The 22,732-nt window shown below is 40.9% G+C and overlaps 1 protein-coding gene across 5 annotated transcripts in view; it reads right to left on the reverse strand.

Annotated features, from left to right (window-relative positions):
- NAV3 (neuron navigator 3) overlaps positions 1 to 22,732 on the reverse strand; it is a 1,719,037-nt gene that overhangs the window by 25,408 nt on the left and 1,670,897 nt on the right. For all 5 annotated transcript variants that reach the window (XM_044088077.1, XM_044088075.1, XM_044088074.1 and 2 more), the window contains 5 exons: positions 22,257 to 22,492; positions 21,015 to 21,169; positions 20,831 to 20,902; positions 20,399 to 20,595; positions 10,279 to 10,397 (listed from right to left, as the gene is read on the reverse strand). In XM_044088077.1, the coding sequence (XP_043944012.1) occupies positions 10,279 to 10,397; positions 20,399 to 20,595; positions 20,831 to 20,902; positions 21,015 to 21,169; positions 22,257 to 22,492 (779 nt within the window). The remainder of the gene's footprint in view (positions 1 to 10,278; positions 10,398 to 20,398; positions 20,596 to 20,830; positions 20,903 to 21,014; positions 21,170 to 22,256; positions 22,493 to 22,732) is intronic.

A 22,732-nucleotide genomic window follows, 5' to 3' on the forward strand; every position in this document is an offset into this window, starting at 1 on the left:
AAACTTGAACCCAACATTAAAAAGGGAGTGGTACAGTGCAGTGGGTTTAAAACAGCTATCTCCTTGGAGACATTTTGGATGATGTAGTTTTGCTGTGTTTACAGGCCTTCCACTGGCTTGAGGCTGGAGGTTTCATGTCTATGAGCAATGTTGGCAAGGCTTCTAAGCAACCACCTCTTGGACCTAGAGAGCATGAGCACTACCGTCACCACTCCAAAAGATGGCAAAAATAGGAGCAGTTCAACCCCAGCTGACTATAAGATGTGAGGGTGATGGAACAGAGATGCATCTCTCAGGCTGAACATGTACACATTACAAATGAATGGATCTATGGAGAAACTAACAGTGGAGAATTAGCAGAATGCTGTGAACTTCCATGAAGGAAACACATAGGACCAAAGCGTGGAAAATAACTTCTGATTAGACAGTCTACTGTTACAAGGGTTATAAAGGAGAAATGAGGTGACATATAGGTAAGGAGGACAGAGAACAAACATTATGGACTAAGGAAGTAGCTACTAGCACACATGCATGCACACAAACACCATAACACTGCTATTCCTGCTCTCTATCTATGGCATGGAGAGGGCTAGAATGTGGTGAAATTAATTTTACCTGTCAGACTAACATGTTTCAGAACAGCACTGGCAATACTGAGGAGGAGGCAGTGGGGACCAGTTGAGAGGGATGTAGGCTTATTAGTGTGTAAAGACAACCTGTCTGGCAGGGAAACAAAGATCCTGAGTGATGGCTTTAAAGGTTGAAATGGCAAATATTTACATTACCTTAATATGGAGAGGCACAGAAAAGTAGCAGGGAAGGCTTAATGTCCCTTCTCAAATTATCACATTTGTTAGAGATGTATATGTTAGAGAGATAAAGACAGAGGGCTAAACGGAGATCGGTACTAAATGGAAAGAAAAACATGCCAAATATCAGCATTGATGAGGCAAAAATGTGATAAGATATTTTAAAAATGTGTACCAATGCCCATAATATAGGGAAAGTACTACGTATCTTGTGGCAGTGATGGAAGAAATATTTCTGAATACTGTAGCAGATACAGGAAAGGGTATGAGGCAAATCACAACCTGGAAATAAATATCCCGAGATACACAATTTAGAGAGGGACAAGAGAAATGAAAATGTAAAATGGGGTACAGCCTACTAGGCATAAATAATATACTAGCTCTGTGGCACAGGAGGATGAAGCCGTTAGAGTGACTCAGGTGACTCGGATCCAGTTTGTGGCCCTAGCATTTGAGAAGTCAGGTGGCAAGGAACAGGAGTGAAGGGGTGTGTCCCACTCACCTTTACCACAGGAAAAAAGATGGCAAGTGTTTGGGAGCACATAAGGACATGCAATTTCTTCTTTGGATACTGTTGAACCCACTTCTTGTGATTCATTGGAAGGGGAGTTGGACTGCTTGCTGACAACATCCTTTGCTTAAATGAGGGATGACCAGCAAGGTCAGCTCATTACACATCTCCCTTCCACTGCTCTGCTTGGTGCATGTAGGGAGTTAGGACGACAAAAAGTCAAAACCCTCAAACCACCCCTGATGGCTTCCTCATTGATGGCCCTCTTGGCTGAATCTCACTGGATCAATTAGCCAGAATGGTGTGGGGAGGGGTTGATAATCAGCAAGCAAAAGGGCCACATAATAATAATAATAATAACAATAAATCTCTATATATCTATACAGTATACACACACACACACACACACACACACACACACACACACACACACACACACACACACACACACACACACTCTCTCTCTCTCTCTCTCTCTGACTACAGCAACATCTTACAGAAGCAACATTTTCTGCTCCCTTCAGCAAAGGGTAGGGGAATGTAATGCAAAACCAAAGGCACATAGGATGAAACTGACTATTGATAAGACAGTTCTAATGGCAGCAAATTGGGGAAATCAAAAGAAGTTAAAAATATCTGGAAGGGGTGGTTGAGGAGAAGGGAAGTCTGAATGATGGGGTCAAAGCTAGAATCAGAGGGGCTGCAGCCAACTGGCACAGAGTGTTGGGGGTAGTGTATGACAGAAGCATGCAAAAGAATCCAAAAATTAAGTTGTACAAAACAGAGATGTGACCACTATTATTATATGGTACAGAAACTTGGGCAGTAAAGGCAGAGCATTTGAGGAAGCTAAAGGTGATGGAGATGAAGTGCCTGTGATGGCTGGTAGGATGTACACTGTGGGACAGACAAAGAAGTGAGGACATAACATCAGAAGCCAGAGTAGCTCTATTTGCTGAAAAGGTCAAAGATAACAGATTATGGTTGTTTGGTCACCTGTGCAAGAAAGCAGAAGACAGTCTGGTGAAGATTTGGGACAGACAAGAAAAGAGGGCCTCCAGTAAAGAGGTGGATGGACTGTGTGAGAGAAGACCTGTGACAGTCAAGCATGAGTGTCAAAGAAGGTATGACAGTGGCACTGAATATGGAGAGATGGCGACAAGTGACATGTCACCCCGACCTCATGTACAAAAGTGGGAAAAAGGGGGTGGCTGATGATGATTAAGACACACATATATACACACACACACACACACACACACACACACACACACACACACACACACACACACACACACACACACACACACACACACACACACACAGAGTTGCAGATATGGAAATGGGTATATACTTATCAACATGACATTACCAAACAATATGGAAAATAATCTAGAGGTAGACCAAATAAAAGTGAAGTGTCTGAATTTCAGCAGCCAAACTTTGCAAACACATTATAATGCCCCATGAAAGGGCTTGCAAACACAAGTTTATTTATTTACCTTGTTAACCAGGTTGGTGGGCTTGTCTACAGGCCATTTTCAGTACAAGAGTCATTTATTCAGATACTGTTTCCAAGAGTGAATTACATTTGTTACTTACTGCACAATTTAGTGCACAATGTATGACAAATATACCATAGGATATTAATATTTATATCATGAACATTAGTGTGGATAAACAATGGGGACATATAAAAATGTGTATCACAGAGAAAAAACCTCAAGTAGAATGCGAGACAAAATGTACATTAGACACTAACAGTCCACTATATAGGTTCATAGGTAGGTACTAGGCTATTGGCCCTAGGGCCTATATAAGCCTAGCCAAAAAGGTACCCTGGCTTTCACCACCCAAGTAAATTACTTTCTTGTGCCACTGTAGAGCAAAGCCGCAGAGGTGATCCCCGGGGTGAATTTCTTATTTCTCATCCAATCAAGATTTTTTTTGAAGAGTGCTAATGAGGAGCTCTGTTTGACATAGATAGGTAGCCTGTTCCAGAGTATGGGAAGTCTCTGGGACAGGAATCTATCCCTCCAGCATGTTCTGTTTATTGTGATGACAAGGTTTAGGTCCCTAGAACGTGTAGCTCGGAGGGACTGGGATTTCTTTAAGTGGAGCATGTCCAACAGCTCTGCATTTGACATAGCTTTGTAGGTTAGGCAGAGATCGCCTCTGAGTAGGTGGTATGCAACGGAGCAAAGCTGGAGTTTTTTGAGATGGAATGCGTAGGGCATCTATTTGAAACTGGTAATTTTATATATATATATATATATATATATATATATATATATATATATATATAAATTATGAATGGCATAATCCAATATCATCACAGAAACAAAAGGTCATTGTGTATATTAGATCTATAAATGAAAAAGAAAGAAAAGCACTGCAGTTCTCAAGTGATTCGGCAGTTAATGTTAGGGGAAATGTATACCGTTTTGAAAATATAATAAAAATTAAGGAGGAGGAGGACGGCAGATAGCAAAGACAATTAAGGCACAGGGAAGCAGAAACAGCAATCAGGAAAACAAAGTTACCAACCAATGAAAGCATATTCAGTCATGTAATAAAATAAAACAATTTGTAGATGCATAAGGCAGCAAAAGAAAGACAAAAACAGGAATAGTGACAGTTAAAAAATAGATGGGTGATGGGCAGAAATAATGTTGAAAAAGTAGGGCTGGTAAACACTTTCCTTCAGTATTTAAAGGCAAAGAGAAAGGAAATTAATCATAGCAGTCAGTAAAATTTGCTTGATCCTAATCCTTTAACAGCGGAAATGGCTATGAAGGAATTTCAGAAGGTAAAGACAGACTAGCCAATGAAGACTGATGTAATACACCCTCACATTCTCGGGGAACTAAGAGAAGGACATGTAATTCACAAAACTTTATAACTGACTGTGGGAGGAGGATAGGGATCATGAGGATGGACAAGGGCAAAACCGATTCCTCTTCAGAAGAACAGAAATATCTTAGTTGATGATAACTGCTAACTCGATAGACTTCTCCTGCAGCCAGAATTATGGGATAAATACTGAAGAGGAAAAACAGTAGCCTGTCTAGAATCCAGTGGGGTACTGAAAGGACTCGCATCAGAAAAATCACAACAGATTAATTTAGAAGTTCATTTTTCACTCTGCAGTCCTAACCACAAATAACATAACTTCAAAAAGTATACATAAAAGGAGCAAATACTAAAATCCTTACTCAATTATTCTTTGTACAGCTCATTTCCAAACAGTGATGTATCTTCTATCAATAAGTATTTTTTGTTATATAAACTTCAAGATGATTACAGAAAAGAACTCATGTGTTACTGCAGAGCTCACCAATTCATTTTATTCACTCACAGTTCATTTTATTCTGTTATATAAACTGCTGCTACTGGTTAAGAAGGATGTCCACATTGTCCAAAAGGTAGGGAAATGAGCACAATACACAGGCTAAGTAGTCCTAATCTGCAGATAAAATTTCTATGTGTGGCACACCCGCAGGTGTAGCTGAAGAGTGTATGGATTCCTTCCTACCTGACTCTGGTGACACCCCTATTTATACCCAACACACCAAGGCTGCAAATAAGAACAGGTTTTATTTTAGATGGAAGCTCTAGTCTTAACAGGCAACAGCACAGTAGCAAACAAATTACTGCAGTAACAGAGTTTAGCAATAAGGCAATATAAGGTATATATACAGTAAAATCACACCTCTCAGAATGCAATAAGGTTTTGTCATTCAAATATGAGCAAAAATGCAATGTCATTAAGGAGTAAAGATTCTATAATGCAACAATACTAACAGCAGCTATAACCGGGTCTATATTAAAAGACTGAATGTTCACAACCGCGACACATAAACGCTGAACAGCTGAAACAGCGAAACACGTAAACATCGAAATACGGAACACCGAATGGATTTCCTTAGCCAGCAGGGTGTTCATGGGGAAGAGTAAATATATCCTTTTCCCCACTGTAGTGTGATCTCGGAGTTGGTATATATAAGTAGGGGGGTGTGGGGGGTGCAGGGGGGCTTGTCCCCTGCAAAAGTGTGTTTATTGAGGTATGTTTAAGTAAGTTTTACTTACCTTTATGGTGCTGTTGTTTTCAGAAATGTGTTCGGCGTTCCGTATTTCGATGTTTACATGTTTCGCTGTTTCAGCTGTTTGGCGTTTACGTGTCGCGGTTGTTGTATTCGCGGTTGTGAACATTCGGTCTTTTAATATAGACCCGCTAGAACCTTGATCAGTTCTAATCAAGCCAAACTGTGAAACCACTCTGTTATACCCTGTTCACTGGCCAGTGACTCCTTACATTCTTAATGCCGGCATGAAGGGGCCCGAAGTTGGAGCTCATATGAAACCTGGGTATTTGTAATCCACAAAGCATTTAAGGAGAAATCCACACTGAGGGGTGAGTAACATGAGATCCACAAAATGACAGCCAGTACTATTTCAAGATAGAGCCAAACAGCTTCAGTTCAGAAAAGGAAAAAGGGAAAAGCCTAGGCCCACAATCCCAGTAGAAGCTATAGCACAATCCTATGAAAGTATAAAATGGTGGCCGAAGCCTCTCATCACCACTGCAATACCAGGCTACAACTCTTACTACACTTTTCGGCAAATAAACCAGGACCGAAACACTAAAGGTGGAGGAATGTCCATATTCACCAAGGATATTCACACCACCAGGCTAGTTGCCCAACACAATGCATCTGAAATTCTCCAGGTGCAACTAACACTAGGTAAGACTGCAATCCAAATTGCAGCTTGCTACAGATCCCCCACCATGCCCCAAGATTCTCAGTACACCTTTCTAAACAAACTGGAAAATATTAAGATACAACCAAACACCCTAATACTGGGTGATTTCAACTACCCTGCCATTAATTGGGAAAAACTACTAGTGTACCAACACCTTTGCCCAACGGTTCTTGGAATTCATAAATTCCAAAGCCCTGGATCAACTAATCCATAGTCCCACCAGGGGCTCCAATATCCTGGACCTGGTCATTATCAACATGGGAAATCGATGCTCCACACCTATGGTCATCCCCCTAGTTGGTCAGATCTGACCATAATCACCCTTAACATCCACATCCCACACCCACCCTCCAGTAAGGAAACTTCCATAAAAAACTTCTCCAAAGCCAACTTCATGCTACTCAAGTCAGAAGTGACAAACTTCATGACATCCATGCAGACGGGAACTGAAAGTTCGACTGCTGAATCCTACACTAAGGCATTGTATGAGGACATCCACTCATGCATGAATCGTGCCATCCCAAATAGAACCAAGATGCTCTCCTCCAAAAAAATGAAGCCAATCTGGTGGCCCCCTGCCATAAACAAACTTTACAACAAAAGGAAGAAACTGTTGCAGAAGAGAGAAAAATCCCAGGATGCAAAAAACTCCCTTACCAGCCTCAGTAAGAAGCTGAGATCCCTCATAAAATCCTCCAAAGCTAGTTACGAAAATAAAATTGCCAAAGACTGCAAAGTCAACCACAAGGCATTCTATAACTATGTCAAGAATGTAAATGGCAATGCTCAGATCTGCTGTGAGCTACAACAGAATGGCATTAAATATACTGATCCCAAGGATATTGCCAATATCCTGGAAGATCGATTCAGTGCCAACTTCACCACCCCTCTCACCCCCTAAACGGCCCATCTCAATACCGGAAGATTGCCAGATTCCGGTAATAATGGCCACAGAGGTAAAAAACACACTATCCAAGGCTAAGAATGCAGCATCTATGGGACCAGATGACATCCAGGCTGTGTACTACATGAACTACAAAATGAACTGGCACCTCACCTAAGTGTCATGTTTAATCATAGCCTCACCTCAGGCTTTGCGCCCACTGAGTGGCACACAGCTACAGTTATCCCAATCCATAAGGGGGTTCCACCTTGGATCCTGGGAACTACCGCCCCATCAGTCTGACGAGCCTGATATGCAAGGCCATGGAACGTATTATCATGGAACTTATAAACAAAGACATTGGCAACCTTCAAACACTGGACCCTACCTAGTTTGGGTTTGTGAAGGGCCGATCTTGTCTCCTGAACCTGATTGACTTCTTTGATTCAGTTTCCAGAGCTTTGACATCATCCCCCACTCTGGAATCATAGATAAACTTACTAAGCTGGGCTTTAATCCCCATGTCACTCGATGGGTTGCCAAATGGCTCCCTGACAGAACCCACAGTGTAAAAGTAGTCGACTCCAAATCCAGCTCCAGACAAGTGACAAGTGGAGTATCTCAGGGTTCAGTCCTGGGAAAGCTCTTGTTTGGCATCTACTTCTCTGAAGTACAGACCAACACTAAGGGACTCTGGCTAACAAAGTTTGCAGATGACTGCAAACTGGGAGCCATTATTGAATCCCCAAATGATGTGGATACTCTACAAAAGGGCCTTACAGAAACAGATGCTTGGTGCCAGAGCCATGGGCTCAAGCTCACTGCCAAGAAATGTATAGTTATCTCCTTTGGGAAAAAAACATGTACCCATAAATTACCACATAAGTGGCAGTACACTAAACACCGAAAGTGTGACAAGCGACTTAGGGACACAGGTGGACAGTGGTCTCCCCTTCGATAACCACATCGCCACAACAGTCAGAAAATCCTTCTATGTGGCACACCTCATCACTAAGGGCTTTTCATCCGGAAAAAAGGAGGTCATTGTCCAACTGTACTCATCCCTCATTAGACCCAGTATAGAATACAGCGCCCTGTTTGGTATGTACCTCTCAAGACATCTGCAACAACTGAAAAGACCGCAGAAGTACCTCACTAAAAGAATCACAGGCCTAAAGCAGATGCCCTAAGCTGACCACCTTAAAAAAATCCAGCTATACTCTGTTGCATATAGTCTACTCAGAGGCAATCTCTGCTTAACATACAAGGCCATGTCAAAACCAGAGGTGTTGGACATGCTACACTTAAAGAAATCCCAATCCCTCAGAGCCACACGCTCCAGAGATCTAAACCTTGTCATTACAATAAACAAAACATGCTGGAGGGATAGGTTCCTGACCCAGAGACTCCCCAGACTCTGGAATAGACTGCCCATACATGTCAAGCAGAGAGTCTCTTTGGCCCTCTTCAAAAAGGAACCTTGACGATTGGATGGGAGAAAGGAAATTCACCCCAGGGATCACGTCAGTCGCCCTGCTAGACAGGGGTCCAGGGAAGTAAATAGTGTGGGAAGAAATAGCCAAGGAATTGTTATGGCTAGGCTTGTATAGGTCCTAGGGCCGATAGCCAAGTACCAACCTATGAACCACTCTGTTGATAATATTCTGGATGTCAGGCACCGCAGTTCCACTGATGAAAAGTGTAGAGATCACCCAACAGCCATCTGGTAATCGAAAATGACTTCTTTATAATAGGCCCAACAGTATTCCTGTCCGTGCAGATCAGATGCATGCATGGGACTACTGGTTCCAGACTTCTGTCCTGATTCCACAGATCACTATCGACTAGGTTTTCAGATAAGGGAAAACACGATCTGCAACTTCACTTCCCTGTTCCAGACACTAGAAAAATCTGGTTTTAATGCAAGGCCCCTTATTCCTTCATCCTGTGTTTCAGTCTCCTCCCTTTCACTTTTGTTTCTCTCTTTTATATAAAATGAAAAGGAGCTCCACCTTGTGGTGTATCAGAAAACTACAGTCTGTTAACCATACAGTGAAATACAGTGGGAGCTACATGTGTAAATGATATTCATCTGAATGGCAGAAATACTGAGATGGTTTAGCTAAAACCATACAACTCAAACCTGTCAATCTCTGTTGATGAGTATTGGGAGTGGAATACTAGAATTCAGATAATAAAGTTTGATAATATAATCTCAACTTATACTGTGTCATTAGCAAAGTGTTATTCCTTTTGATAGTAACACACATTATTGTTAAGTACTAAACATCTTTACCACATACGTAACATTTTCAAATTACTTTCTTAGCAGCTTAATACCTTACATTCTAGATTCGTCATGTAAATCTTGTCCAACATGTGTTCTTTATCGATTTCTTCACTTTTATCTCTATGTCTTTTACCTCCCAACCTGCTGACCATCACTCCCCCATGAGCCGCAGTACATTTATTATTTATTAGTGACACATGGCCAAACGCATGATGGATAGTCAGTCAGAGGGAGCATTCAGACAGGCAGGCATATAGACTGTTTGTGCCATGTTTATGCATGGATGACTGGCCTTCCTATGGACAATCCCTGTATGGATCATCTGGACTAGCAGTGCAAAGGATCTACAGAGAAAGGTTATCATTACTGGTGATCCTGTCGCTTCATTAGCCCTTGCTGATATCACTTCTACTGGCATGTGAGAAGGCTTTTTTGAGAAGCTGTCATTAGCACTGATGGCATGTGGTGGTTCTTTTAGTTCCTAAGCACATGCTCTGGTGGCTGATGTGGGCACCTTCCTCACTTGAAGGGTCTACTATTCCCTCTCCATGCATGTGCGAGCTCCCAATAATATATAACAAGGGCTATCATCCACTGCTTTGTAAGAAAGGTCCACATCCCTAGTCAGTGCTGTATCACTGGTGTCAGTAACACACAGCTTGTTGGCACTGAGTGAAACCCCTATGCCCAGCCCAGGATGTGAGAGCCAACATCTGCCCCTCACAATCCTCCTCCTCTTCCCAGCATCACAGCTGTTATTCAAACCCAGGTCACCTAAGTCACAGTCAGACCTTTATCCCCTTAATGACATAGAAGTCGATTTACATTGATAACTTTTATTTCCTTTAGTATGTTTTCTTCACATTAACACATATGTGGAGGTTCTTCCAATCTAGATACAGCACATTTTTGCATTACAAAATATTTGATCAATATGAAAAGAAGAAATACCAAGCATGATTAGAAAAAAATGCTACCACAAAAAAAGATAAACATAAAAATAGATTTATATTATAATCACCTGAAGTCCTTCTCTTACTGCTTCTAGTAGATATGGAACAAGAGAGTAGTTCCACAGGTCTGTAAACCACACTCTAGACCCAGCCACATCCATAGGGCAGGAAAGAAAGAGACGAGGACCTACAAAACAATCAAGAAAAGATAAAAGAAAATTGCATGCATCAGTGTTACATTTTGCTGTACCTGCTTCAGAAGACAATCATTCAACAGCAAGCAAAGTTTATTAAAATGACTAGTATGGAAACAAGTAAACAATACTGGAATAGAACCTGCAACCTTCTTCACCAAAGGCAAGTGTGCTATTAGTTAAGCTAATGACAGCAGGTGGATTTAGATAGTGCGGTGTGTTATAGTGTAGTTTTGAACAAGTGTTTTCTTGCCCTGGGAAAAAGATGTGGTTCGGTATTCTATGTTTCATTATTATGGTCTCCAGTATTTCATCTTTTGTTTTCTGTTTTTTGGTAATGTAAAGTAGATCCATATCTATCCTTATCACAAGCTCGAAGTACAACACCTACTTTTTGCAGGAGTGCAAGTCTCCTGTAGTCCACAACACCCCTGCTAATTATATATACAAACTCTGAGATAGCACTGCACTGGGGGAAGGAGCAAAATCCCAATTCCCCACTGTACCATGATCCTGTACAATGACTGTTCATGCTGTTGTAGCTTCCAGGTTTTCAATATTCCTGGCTTCATCTTGTAAGGTTTGCCCTTGTGGGACTTGACGATAAAATAGGGACACACACACACAGACACACACAAAGACACACACACACACACACACACACACACACACACACACACACACACACACACACACACACACACACACACACACACACACACACACACACACACCATACCTCCCAACCATACCGAATTACTCTGCTTTTACCGAGTTTTTGGGTCCAAATAATGGCGTGCCATGATTCCCGAGTAGCACCCCTTCATTTCTGATTTTTCTTTTTTTTAATTTTTTCGCGTTTTGTGAGCTGACATCATCACATGCACGTTGACATCAGCTCCGTCAGGGCTACCAGCCTGTCAGAATTGAGCTCAAGGAGCTCGCATTTCCAGCTGGGGCTTGCCTGGCTGTTTAAATGCTTAGTTTGCAGGTTCAGATGGAAAGGATTTAGAAGGCCTTTATTGTGGATTTTATATTCATGAGGCTGGCTGTGCAATGCAAGCAAAACAGCCCTTGAAGTAAGGAAACCTTTATTATATTCTGAAAGGATTATATTTGGAAAGGGTATGTGTGTGTGTGTGTGTGTGTGTGTGCGTGTGCGTGTGCGTGTGTGTGTGTGTGTGTCTGTGTGTAAATGCCAAAATGCCCCATTTTAATACACCTAGTGGCTAGAGGTACTCAGGCTCAAACCCTGTACCTTGGGTACAAGGAAAAAAGAGCCTAAAGTCCCTAGCTACTACTATTTCTAAATTTGTGCCTCATATTTTTGATCTGTTCCTCATAAAATCTGTGGTTTTCAGGATTTTTGTGGCAAATCACTGCAGGATTGAATTCATTAAATAATGACAGGCATTTGAATTTCAGACTTCGTATTCTTCAGAAAATAAATGTTAACACAAAACATTTTATACTAGCAATTTTCTAAGTTTATAAGATCAGTATTTGAAATTTATCCCTATTTTGGGGCTGCGTTCCCCCATTATTGGCTTTGTACATGTTTTTTGTGCTAAGAGTTGAGAGCTATGGTGAGAAGTGAGAACTGAATTCACTAAATGATAGCCATTTAAGTTTCAGTCTTCCTTTCTTTCAGGAAACTGCTGATTTGCCATAGTGGCACATTGCTCTGACTGTAGTGCACAGGGTCCTGGGTTCAAGACTTGCCAGTGAAATGCATGGTGGCAACACAACATTTTATTCTAGCAGCTTTCCAAAATTATACAAGCAATGTTTAAAATGTGTCCCTGTTTTTTGGCCCTTTGTCTCCTCACCCCCCCCCCCCAAAAAAAAAGTGAGAGAAGTTGTGCAAGATGCCTATGGCTTACCTACTGTCATTCTATTTATAGTGTGGGTGTGGAAGTAGACTTTTATGATGGAAATGTTCTGAATTGGGCAGTTTTGTCATTACTGGTTCATGCAATTTATTTCATTGCCTACAGCCTACTGGAAAAATGTTCAAACAATAAATGGAAAATGCGCTCTGCCTCTGTCTAACAAGTGTGTTGTATTATACAAGGAATATAATTTAATAAAGTCAGGAAAGTGTATCAAAGAAAGTACAGTTGTGTACACTTACCATAAATGTAGATGGTCGAGTGTATTCACTGTTGCAGTCATTATATTTGGGTTATCTGCTTAGGTAGCCTTCAGTCGGCCTGATTATCAAAGTCTTGGGTCCTGCGTCGGTTGCTGTCTCATCTTCCATGACGTCAGGTAGTCATGGGTATAAAGCATGCAGCCGACACCATTACATCAGTTTTCCTTGCCCCAGATGTCAGGTGCCCCCATAATGGGAAGCAATTAAATACAAGGTTACACCTCCAACAAAACGCAAATACACCAGAAAGCTTAAGTATAGTAAACAAGAAGAGAGGTATAGCCAATAGAAGTCAGGGGGCTGGAGGGAGGATAACCAGGACTGCAACAGTGAATACACTCGAATATCTACATTTATGGTAAGTGGACACAACTGTACTATGTTCTTCGTGTTTCACTGTTGCAGTCATTACATTTGGGTAGATTCCCAAAGCTAAGGAAGGGAGGAGGCAGTTACTGAGCATTAAGACTAGCTATTAGGCCCTGCAAGACTGCAGTGGCAAAACCAGCTCTGGATTTAGAAAAAATTGGCAAGCAGTAATGCTTGGTGAAGGTATGTACAGAACTCCAGGTAGCAGCTTTTAGGACGTCACTAGTAGGAACACCTCTGAGAAAGGCTGTAGAAGTAGATGCAGCCCTGGTGGAATGGGGTCTTATCCCCTGTGGGGTAGGTTTTCCATGGTGCTTATAGCAGAAAAGAATGCAATGGCCTATCCACTTAGAAATGGTTTGCTTTGAAATGGCCTTCCCCTCTGCCCCTGCAGCAAAGGCAACTAGCAGCTGCTCAGATTTCCTGAGAGGCTTGGTCCTGTCCAAGTAAAATCTAAGTTGTCTGTGCACATCCAAGGAGTGCAGTATTCATTCCCCTTTGTTCTGTGGATTAGAAAAGAAGGTGGACAAATGAATGGACTGATTAAGGGCCACACTGGATACTACCTTGGGCATAAAAGAAGGATTGGTCCTGAGGGACATCCTGTCCGCATGAAAGATGATGAAAGGTTCCGCTGCCATGAGGGCCTGTAATTCAGACACCCTTCTTGCTGAAGTGATGGCTAGAAGGAAGGCTATTTTCCAAGAAAGGAATTTCAACTCCGCAGTTGCAGCCAGCTCAAAAGGAGGTAGAGTGAGCTTTTCCAATACAAAGTTAAGGTCCCAGGCAGGAGTAGGAGCTCTCCTGAGTAGTCTTAAAGTTTTGGCCCTCTGAGGAATTGTTTCAGTAGGGGGTGAGAGAAGAGGGGCGTCTCAGTATTATAATGTGCTGTAATGGCTGAGGCATGAACTTTAATGGAAGAGAAGGAAAGGCCCTTGTAAAGCACCTCTGTTAAGTATTGAAGAATATGCGGTAAACTGGGCACTGTTGTGCCCATCCCCTAAGTCTGGCTCCAGGAACAGAATCTTTTCCACTTTTCAGCATAGGATTTTCTAGTACTAGGCCTCCTTGCCTCCAGGATGACATCCAGCACTTGTTTGCTGAGAGATGGTATAGGAGAACTCAGGTAATTAGCCAGGCTGCCAGGTTTAGGGTTTGAAGCCAGGGGTGCAGAATCTGGCCCTCCTGCTGGGACAGTAGGGAAGGAGTCTGAGGCAGGTGCCATGGTTCCAGTAGTGACATATTGCGCAAGAGGGGGTACCAGTGTTGGCATGGCCAGTCTGGTGCAATGAGTATTGTCCTTGGTTTGTCCTGTTTGATCTTCAGTAAAACTTTTGAGAGGAGAGGCAGAGGGGCAAAGGCATAAACTGAAAGGCTTTCCCAGGTGAAGGACAGGGCATCCACTTTCCAAGTTTGTCTGTGGGGAATCCTTGTGCAGAAGTTGTCCAATTGGTAGTTCTGAGGAGAGGCAAACAGGTCTATCTCTGGGCTCCCCCATTTGTTTCTCAGAATGTTGAATATCTTTGGCTTCAGTTTCCACTTGCGTGGGTCCATAAGATTTCTGTTTAGGTTGTCTGCCAGTGTATTTAGCTTGCCTGGCAGGAATTGAGCTTTTAGGTGTACTTGGTAGCTCAAGGCTGTGTTCCATAGAGCCATGGCTAGTCTGCAAAGAGGGTATGAGTGGGTTCCCCCTACTTGTTTATGTACCACATAACAGTGGTGTTGTCTGTCTTTACCAATACCTGTTCTGGAAGAATGTGGTCCATGAAAGCTGTCAGAGAATTTTGTACAGCTAACATTTCTTTTTGATTGATATGCAGGTGCATTTGACTCAGGTTCCATTTGTCCTGAATGCACTGACCTGCCAAGTGAGCCCCCCATGCATAGTCTGATGCATCTGTTGTTAGGGTTTGGGTGGCAGGGGGTAGAGTGAAAGGTAGTTCCTTGTTGTGGTGGCAGGCCTCTTCCCACCAAAGGAACTCTGTCTTTATACAAGGAATGATGGGAATCATTGATTCCAGGTCCTGACAATGTTGACACCATAGACTTTTTAGATACCATTGTAGTTTCTTTATATGCAGTCTTGCATATGGAATTAGTAGAATGCAAGAGGCCATGAACCCCAGGGCTTGCAGCATTTTCCTTGCAGATAGCTGGGTCTTTGTGGCCAGTAGTTTGAAGTAGGCTGTCAAATAAACTTGTTTCTCTGGCGTGAGGTAGGCCATCTGGGAAGTTGTATTCAAGCTTGCTCCCAGCAATACAATTTGTTGGCAGGATACTAGGTGAGATTTCTTTTCATTTATGGTGTACCCCAGTGAGGTTAGCAGTTTCTTTACAAATACCAGATGATTTAATAGTATGTCCTGGCTTTCTGCCTGAATTAGACAATCGTCCAGGTATGGGTATATTTGAATGTTTCTTTGCCTGCAGAATGCAATGACTGGAGCTAGGCACTTTGTGAATACCCTGGGCACAGTAGATAAGCCAAAGGGCAGTGCAGAGAACAGATAGTGCACGCAGCCTGCTCCGAAGCGTAGGTATTTTCTGCAAGATTCTCTTATTGGGATGTGTAAGTAAGCTTCCTTTAAATCCAATGTTGTCAACCAGGCATTTTTGCCTAGCATGGGAAGCAGCTGATGAAGAGTTAGCATTTTGAATTTTGGGATTACCAAAAAGGTGTTTAGGATAGACAGGTCCAGGACAGGATGCCAGGAATTATCTTTTCTGGGTACCAGGAAAAGTCTTGAGTAAAACCCTTGTCCCCTTTCCTCTTTTGGGACAGGTTAAATAGCCCTGATACTTAGAAGATTGAGAACCTGCAGTTGAGCCTCTTCCCACTGATTTGGGGGCAGGTCTGGGCAACCATTTGGGGTTGGTAAGGAGTGGAATTAGAATCTGTATCCTTGGGAAACTATATTTAGAACCCATTTGTCTTGGGTAATGAGTTTGCAGTTTTTTGCATGCAGGGCAATCTTTCCCCCTAAAGGCACAGTCAGTTGAGCAGGGCTTGGAAGGTTTAAGGTTAAGTCATTGAGACAGTTAACTATAGGGGGTGTCTTACCACTTCCAGCTTTAGAAGTGGGAGCCCCCCACTGCTTAGGCCTGTGAGTACCTTGAGACTGAAGCCTGGGTGGTCTGCTGGTCCTGGGTTTGGATGGAGAAGGCCTGGAAGAGACAGGAAAGAACCAATTCTTAGAAGGCCAGTGCCTACTAAATCTGGGAAGCTGTACTTGCAGGAAATATTTAACAGTTTGCATAGATTTAGCTTTTTCTTCCATCTTTTTAAGTACTCCTTCTGTTTTGTTGCCAATCAGGCGGTCTTGGTTTAAGGGAGCATCCAGTAATTTAGCTTTAACATGATCTGGCAAAGATTGCTCCTTAAGCCAAGCATGCCTTCTAAGTACAGACCCAGTGACAGCAGCCCTGCAAGATGCCTCCAAGGAATCAAAACCACACTGCAAAGTATGTTTACCAACTTGTTCAGCAGAATGCATTAAATCCTGTAATTCATTATTTTCAATACAGTCAGGAATCAACATAATTTTATGTTTAAGTAATCCAATAATATGCTGCTGATACTTTAACATATGAAACTGGCAGTTTAAGGCCCTAATGGCCAAAGTAGCAGAAGTGTATACCTTATTACCCCATCTGTCCAGGGCCCTGGAATCTCTATCACAGGGGGTAGGGGTTTTGGCAGTAGTAGCCTTAATGCCTTTGGATCCCTGTGAAATGGTCTCTGGATCCGCAGTAGGGTTCTTAAAGAGGAACTTGTGAGAGTCAGATACTCTGTAATACCTGTCAGGTTTCCTGGGAGCTGGAGGTAAAGTGTCTGGGGCCAGGCTAGATTCCATGAAGGCATCATCTACAATGTCCAGTACAGGGGAGATAGCTAAAGGCCTGTGTTGAGGTAGGAGTAAGAATTCCTTAAGCCTCTTTTTTGAGTCAGAGTAATCCTGGCTTTCCCAGCGGAAATGCTCCCTAAGAGTATGCAAAGTTTCACCAAAAGAGAAATCTTCTGGAGGGGAAGCAAAGGGAATGGAATCCTCTGCATCAGAATCCTCATAGGTAGATAAGGGCAAATCCTGGTCATCAGAAGAAACAGAAATGTCAGAATCCTGATCAGAAGAATCAGAAGGAAAATCAGTCCTAGGTCTCTTAGAGGGAGAAGGGTGGCTTCCCCTGATTAGAGTAATAAGGTCTTCAGCTATTCTTACCATTTGTTTTTTAGGCATAGGGGCCTGACCATGCGGTCTGGGTGTTGGTTTTCTAGGCGTGGATCGAGTTTTAGGTCTTGAAGAAGAAGATGGTGTTGGTTTGATATGCAAGTCAGTAGGCCTGAATACACCCTCAGAAGCTGGTGCCTGCACAGTGGCTCCGGAACTATCCAAGGCAGAGACATCCGCAGGTTCCATAGTCAAAGAAGCATCTTGCGGCATACCGGACTTCAAATTGGTCTCAGTAGAGGCCTGCGAATCTGAAGTAGCGGGTATCAGGGGTTGCAAAAGCACCTCACTGAGTACCGGCGAACTGGTGACTAGCTTAACGGAAGCGTCGTTGACTGCTTTGGACCTATGCGGTCCTGTCTCAGTCTTTATCTTTACGTTTTTTCAGAATGTCGGTAGTCGGATTGCTTACCGAAGCCATTTCTGGATAATTGAACAGAGTACCAAAATAGTCAGATGCGAAAATGAATCAACAACGAATAGTTCAAGGATTGAATAAGGCACAAAACCGACAGTGAGGGACGTTGTGATCTGGGCCTAAACAAGGAATGCAGTTGTTGTTGTTGTTGTGTCTTTCGGATTTTCCCGGTTAGGGGTCGCCACAGCGGAACTCTGGTCTGCTAATGATTGGCAGATAGATTTTTACGTGCCAAGTTGACAGCCCTGATGCACAACCTTCAACGAAGGTACGCCCATTCACACGTCTCCACGCAGAAGACGCTCTAGCTGAGAATCGAACCGGACAGCATCTTATTGTGAGGCGACAACGCTACCGCAGCACCACCACTGCAGTCTAAACAAGGAATGCAGTACGAATGAAAATCTTTATGAGGTATTTGCTTTCCACAAGAAATACAATTGTTAACTTTTACTGACATCGGTTTACAGCAAGAAAAAGGATCCCCAATGGGGTACTTAGCTTTTTCGAAGACTTTGGATCTGAAACTCGAAAACAAAAATTTCAGGAGTCGGCCGACTGGTACTTGTGAACTGCTTCTGCTTCGGGCACCACACGGCAAGAAAGACTGATGTAATGGTGTCGGCTGCATGCTTTATACCTCTGACTACCTGACATCATGGAAGATGAGAAAGCAACCCATGCAGGACCCAAGACTTTGATAAATAGGCTGACTGAGGGCAACCTGCAAGTAGATAACCCAAATATAATGATTGCAACAGTGAAATACGAAGAACATCACGTGTATGTTTCTTGTTCTGTGTACAAGGGTCCAATGATTTGAAAACAGCCCAAAGGTAATCTTTATCCAGCACTTGGCCAGCTGCATTTCTTTGGATGTGGTGTCGGTTTCAATGCTGTTTCAATGAATGTGAGTTTCAAGGGCATAGAAGTTTTAATGCCAAGTCTATTCTCATTGTGAGACAGTGTTGCTTTGTTTAGCAGATGTCTATTGGTGTTTGTGCATTGGGCTGTAAAATGTAAAAATAAAATTCAAATAATCATTGTAGAAGTAAAGCAGTATGCACACATTAGTGTTTATGGTAAATGGGGTGAAATAGCCAGGTAATGGGACATCGGAATGGATGCAGGGGGACTCTGGTGCCATATTTTGGTTGTCTGTTCTTCAGTTTGCATTTGAAAGTTGGTATCCCACAATTCCATTGGAGTGAGTGGTGTTACATAATTATGTATGCAAATTTTATGTTAATCAGCGTACAGATATGTACCTATTTTTCATGGGCCTTGTCCAGATTTTTGACGTTTTCCGACTGAGAGGTATGACGCACACACATATACACATACACACACACACACATATATATATATATATATATATATATATATTTGTGTGTGTGTGTGTGTATGTGTGTGTGTGTGTATGTATATCCTTATCAATTGATAGAGTTTTCAGAAACTCGAAATTCATATGGTTGAGATCTGTTTAAATTAAGTTGTTTGACTGTTTTCTAATATCTGATGAAGCATGTTTTTACATGTGAAAGTGCTTATCCATTGAATATACAATAAATTTGTTTGATTTTTAGAGCCTGGTGGTCCTGCCTTGTGTTTTCACTTTAGTTTTTGAAAACTCAAAGCTTTTGAATGGAGATTGCGGTAGAGCAGGATCGGAGTTGTTTTATATATATATATATATATATATATATATATATATATATATATATATATATATATATATATAAATTTTCACGGGGTGTGGGGGGGGGGTGCAGCAGATATGCCCCCTGCATAAACGTTCGAGTTTTTGAAATCTCAGTCATATTGTTTCATCTGTTTGAATTACAAGTTTCTAGATCCATATATATATATATATATATATATATATATATATATATATATATATATATATGTGTGTGTGTGTGTGTGTGTGTGTGTGTATGTGTGTGCATATAGTATTTGTATAAATATACAGTGAGAGAGGGAGACAAACCCTTCACCCCTGCTACTTAAATATTCCAACTCTTAAGACTGCACAATAATGGGGGAAAGGCATATTTCTCAACATTGTTATTAATGGTATCATGCACAAATGTCAATCAACTTTCCTGTAGCCTAATTAAGTTGGCAGGAAAGCTGTCAACTGGCAATTTGACTAATTTAATAAATTATATATAAATGCATACATATGTGTGTTGGTTGAGGTTACAGTAAGGCCTATGTAAGGGGATGGTTTAAATGTAGTGCATATTTGATGTGTGTGTGTGTGTGTGTGTGTGTGTGTGTGTGTGTGTGTGTGTGTGTGTGTGTGTGTGTGTGTGTGTGTGTGAGTGGTACTGTTATGGAAAGGGTTTTTCATAAGCTGTGTAGAACTATGGTTATGGGCATGGTTAGGGTTAAGGGTATTAGACATGAATAAGGTGGTACAGGTTTGCAATTATGTCTGTGGATACTGCTATGGTTTCAGTAAGTGATCACAAAAGGAAACTATTTTTTATTTGTGAAATGATATTGATGAGGTGGCACTGATGCACTATCTTTTGATACTTTTGCACATCAATAAAATGTCCCACAAGTATACATATATGTGTTTACATGAATATTGATAAACTTTTTCTCCGTTTCATTTTTGTGTTGGAAAATTATTATGTAGTGCTACTTGAAAATACCATGAAAACATTTCAAATAATATTCCAACTGTAACTTTCTCAGCGTACTACATTATAAAAAGAAATTCCTGAGAAATACATTGACTATTAAAACAAATAAAATTTAGCATGTGTTTTTTTATGGAGATTGCATACAAGGTACTAAATTTATGAAACTTACCAATGGTGACATCAGAAAAACTATGTGCTTCTAAGAAACTGTTTATATGTTGCCATGTTTTTGGAATCCAGTCAATTATTTTTATGAGTTCATTATTGCGCACATTCTTTTCAAGTTCATTCTCAATTATTTTTCTTCTTAGGTATCTTCCTAAAAACCCTTTCACTGGTTCTGTATGGTTGGCACAAAGAACCCACCTAAAATAGTAACATTTCATTTATTACATCCTGGCAATTTAAACCAAATGAATTAAACAAAGCTGTATTACAACATAGTATTTAAGTAAAAAGGTCTTATAAACAAAGAAAAATAAATCTTAACATTAGTTATTGTATAATATTTGTAAGACACAGACGTGATGGTTCAGAATGCTGCCCATACCAATAACCTACAAATATAGTAAAACAAAAAAAAGACTCAATTTTTCGTTACCTAAAGTTGTGATGAAGTTCTAGGTTTGGAGAAGATGACACAGCCTGGTTCATTGTTCCAATTATATACGGGCTATAAAAAAAATAGAACAGAAACAGATTTCATTGATTGGTAATGGAATACAAGAATATATCATTATACATTTTTCGGTCTGTGTATAGTAGTTCTTTTAGATTTAACTTACCATTTATGATACTTGCAATTAAGGAAGCCATTAAAAATATCACTTAGCGAACCAATGTGGTGGAGGTTGTCCAGAATAATAGCTAGCGGAAGATCTACACCATTGTTGTCACTACTACACTGATCAGCAAGGTTTGAGAGGTACTGGCGGAGTTCCTGGGGGCAATAACAAAATTAACTGTTAATGAATTTCCACAAACGTTTAAGTGTAAAATCTGTAAGTTTCTTGTTTCAAACCAATGTTGTTTGCTTTGTCAAGTGATATAACGGTGGCCCTATTGACTAAGAGTCTACTGGAGATAGTAGTATTGGCGGTATAGCTACAGGGCAGAAACTATATTTTAAATCTCAAAACTGATTTTTTTTTTTCTGGAATAGATGAAATCTGGTGCCAAGCAACAGCAGTCATAGTAGGTGATCCTGAGTCCGGGACCTTATTTCTGTAATTACAAACTCCTCAAAAATATTGTGGAATGGACATCACCTCATTTGGGTTGATGATTATATAAATCTACCTATCTGTACAGAAGTCCACAGGAAATAATACGTGCAAACTCTACTGGAATCTTTGAGGACTTATGACAGAAATATTTCTGTATCAGCAATACATAAAAATACACGTATGCTAAATAAATAAATAAATAATTAGGAAACAGAGCATTGGCAGGTAATGTCATAAGAAAAAAGGATTCTGGGTTCTTATTTTTTAAATGGCAAAAAAACATTATTCTAGTTGCAATGTATGGAATATATTTCACAGTTAGTGCTATTACACATAAGTATTCTAAAGGAATGTAATTAAAATGAAGAAAAGCAAAGCAGGTTTTAAGAACTACTGAATTTAATAAAAGGGAAAAAGACTATTGGGATAAAGTGGGGAGTGCATTACCTAAAATGTGATTTAACTTCCTCCTGATATAGCACTTTCATAAGGAATGTTTCTCTGCTTATGCTTCCTAACATATTATCACAATGTTGTGTGTATGATAACAAAAGTTTCACAGCACATGGGCAACTATATCCTAGTCACAGACTACAACATCAAAACAGGATGAGCTACCATAAGAGATAAATTATAAATTGTAAAACTGTAACACATTCATTTTATACTCAATTCCTAACTAAAGAATGATTAACTGAATACATTACTGCAAGAAACAAAACCTGGCATTAAAATACACAGGAGTGGTTTCTGGAGCTGTCAGAGTAGCACCACTGGTTTTATGAACATAGAGGTATTTACCTTGCTTGACTTGTGATCCACATTAAATGTTGCTATTGCTCCTTCTGTGCTTTTTCTACCTGATTTAAGAATCAGATATTCTGCAAGCTTATTAGCGAGGTATGTTTTTCCTGTGCCACTTGGTCCAGAAAGGATTATTCTATGGTACTCCATCAGCAGATTAATGTAACGTTGTGCAACTGGTTTGGGGATTAATGTGTCAAACACTAAGCAATCTAAACTGTTTTCATGTACACCTACAATAGAAAAGAAGAAATGGTTTGTACTGGTTACTAGAAACCAACATTATCTTCAGGATGCTGTAATTTATTAAACAGACATTATTACAGTTAAACAGAAAGTCTGAAAAGTATATAACTAATTTACTGTTATCATGGTAAGAGTCTCTGCAGCTTTCTAGTGTGTGTGTGTGTGTGTGTGTGTGTGTGTGCGTGTGTGTGTGTGTGTGTGTGTGTGTGTGTGTGTGTGCGTGTGTG

Source organism: Protopterus annectens, chromosome 11.part0 (assembly GCF_019279795.1).
Source record: "Protopterus annectens isolate FY-2018-M chromosome 11.part0, PAN1.0, whole genome shotgun sequence".
Classification (NCBI taxonomy): Eukaryota; Metazoa; Chordata; order Ceratodontiformes; family Protopteridae; genus Protopterus; species Protopterus annectens.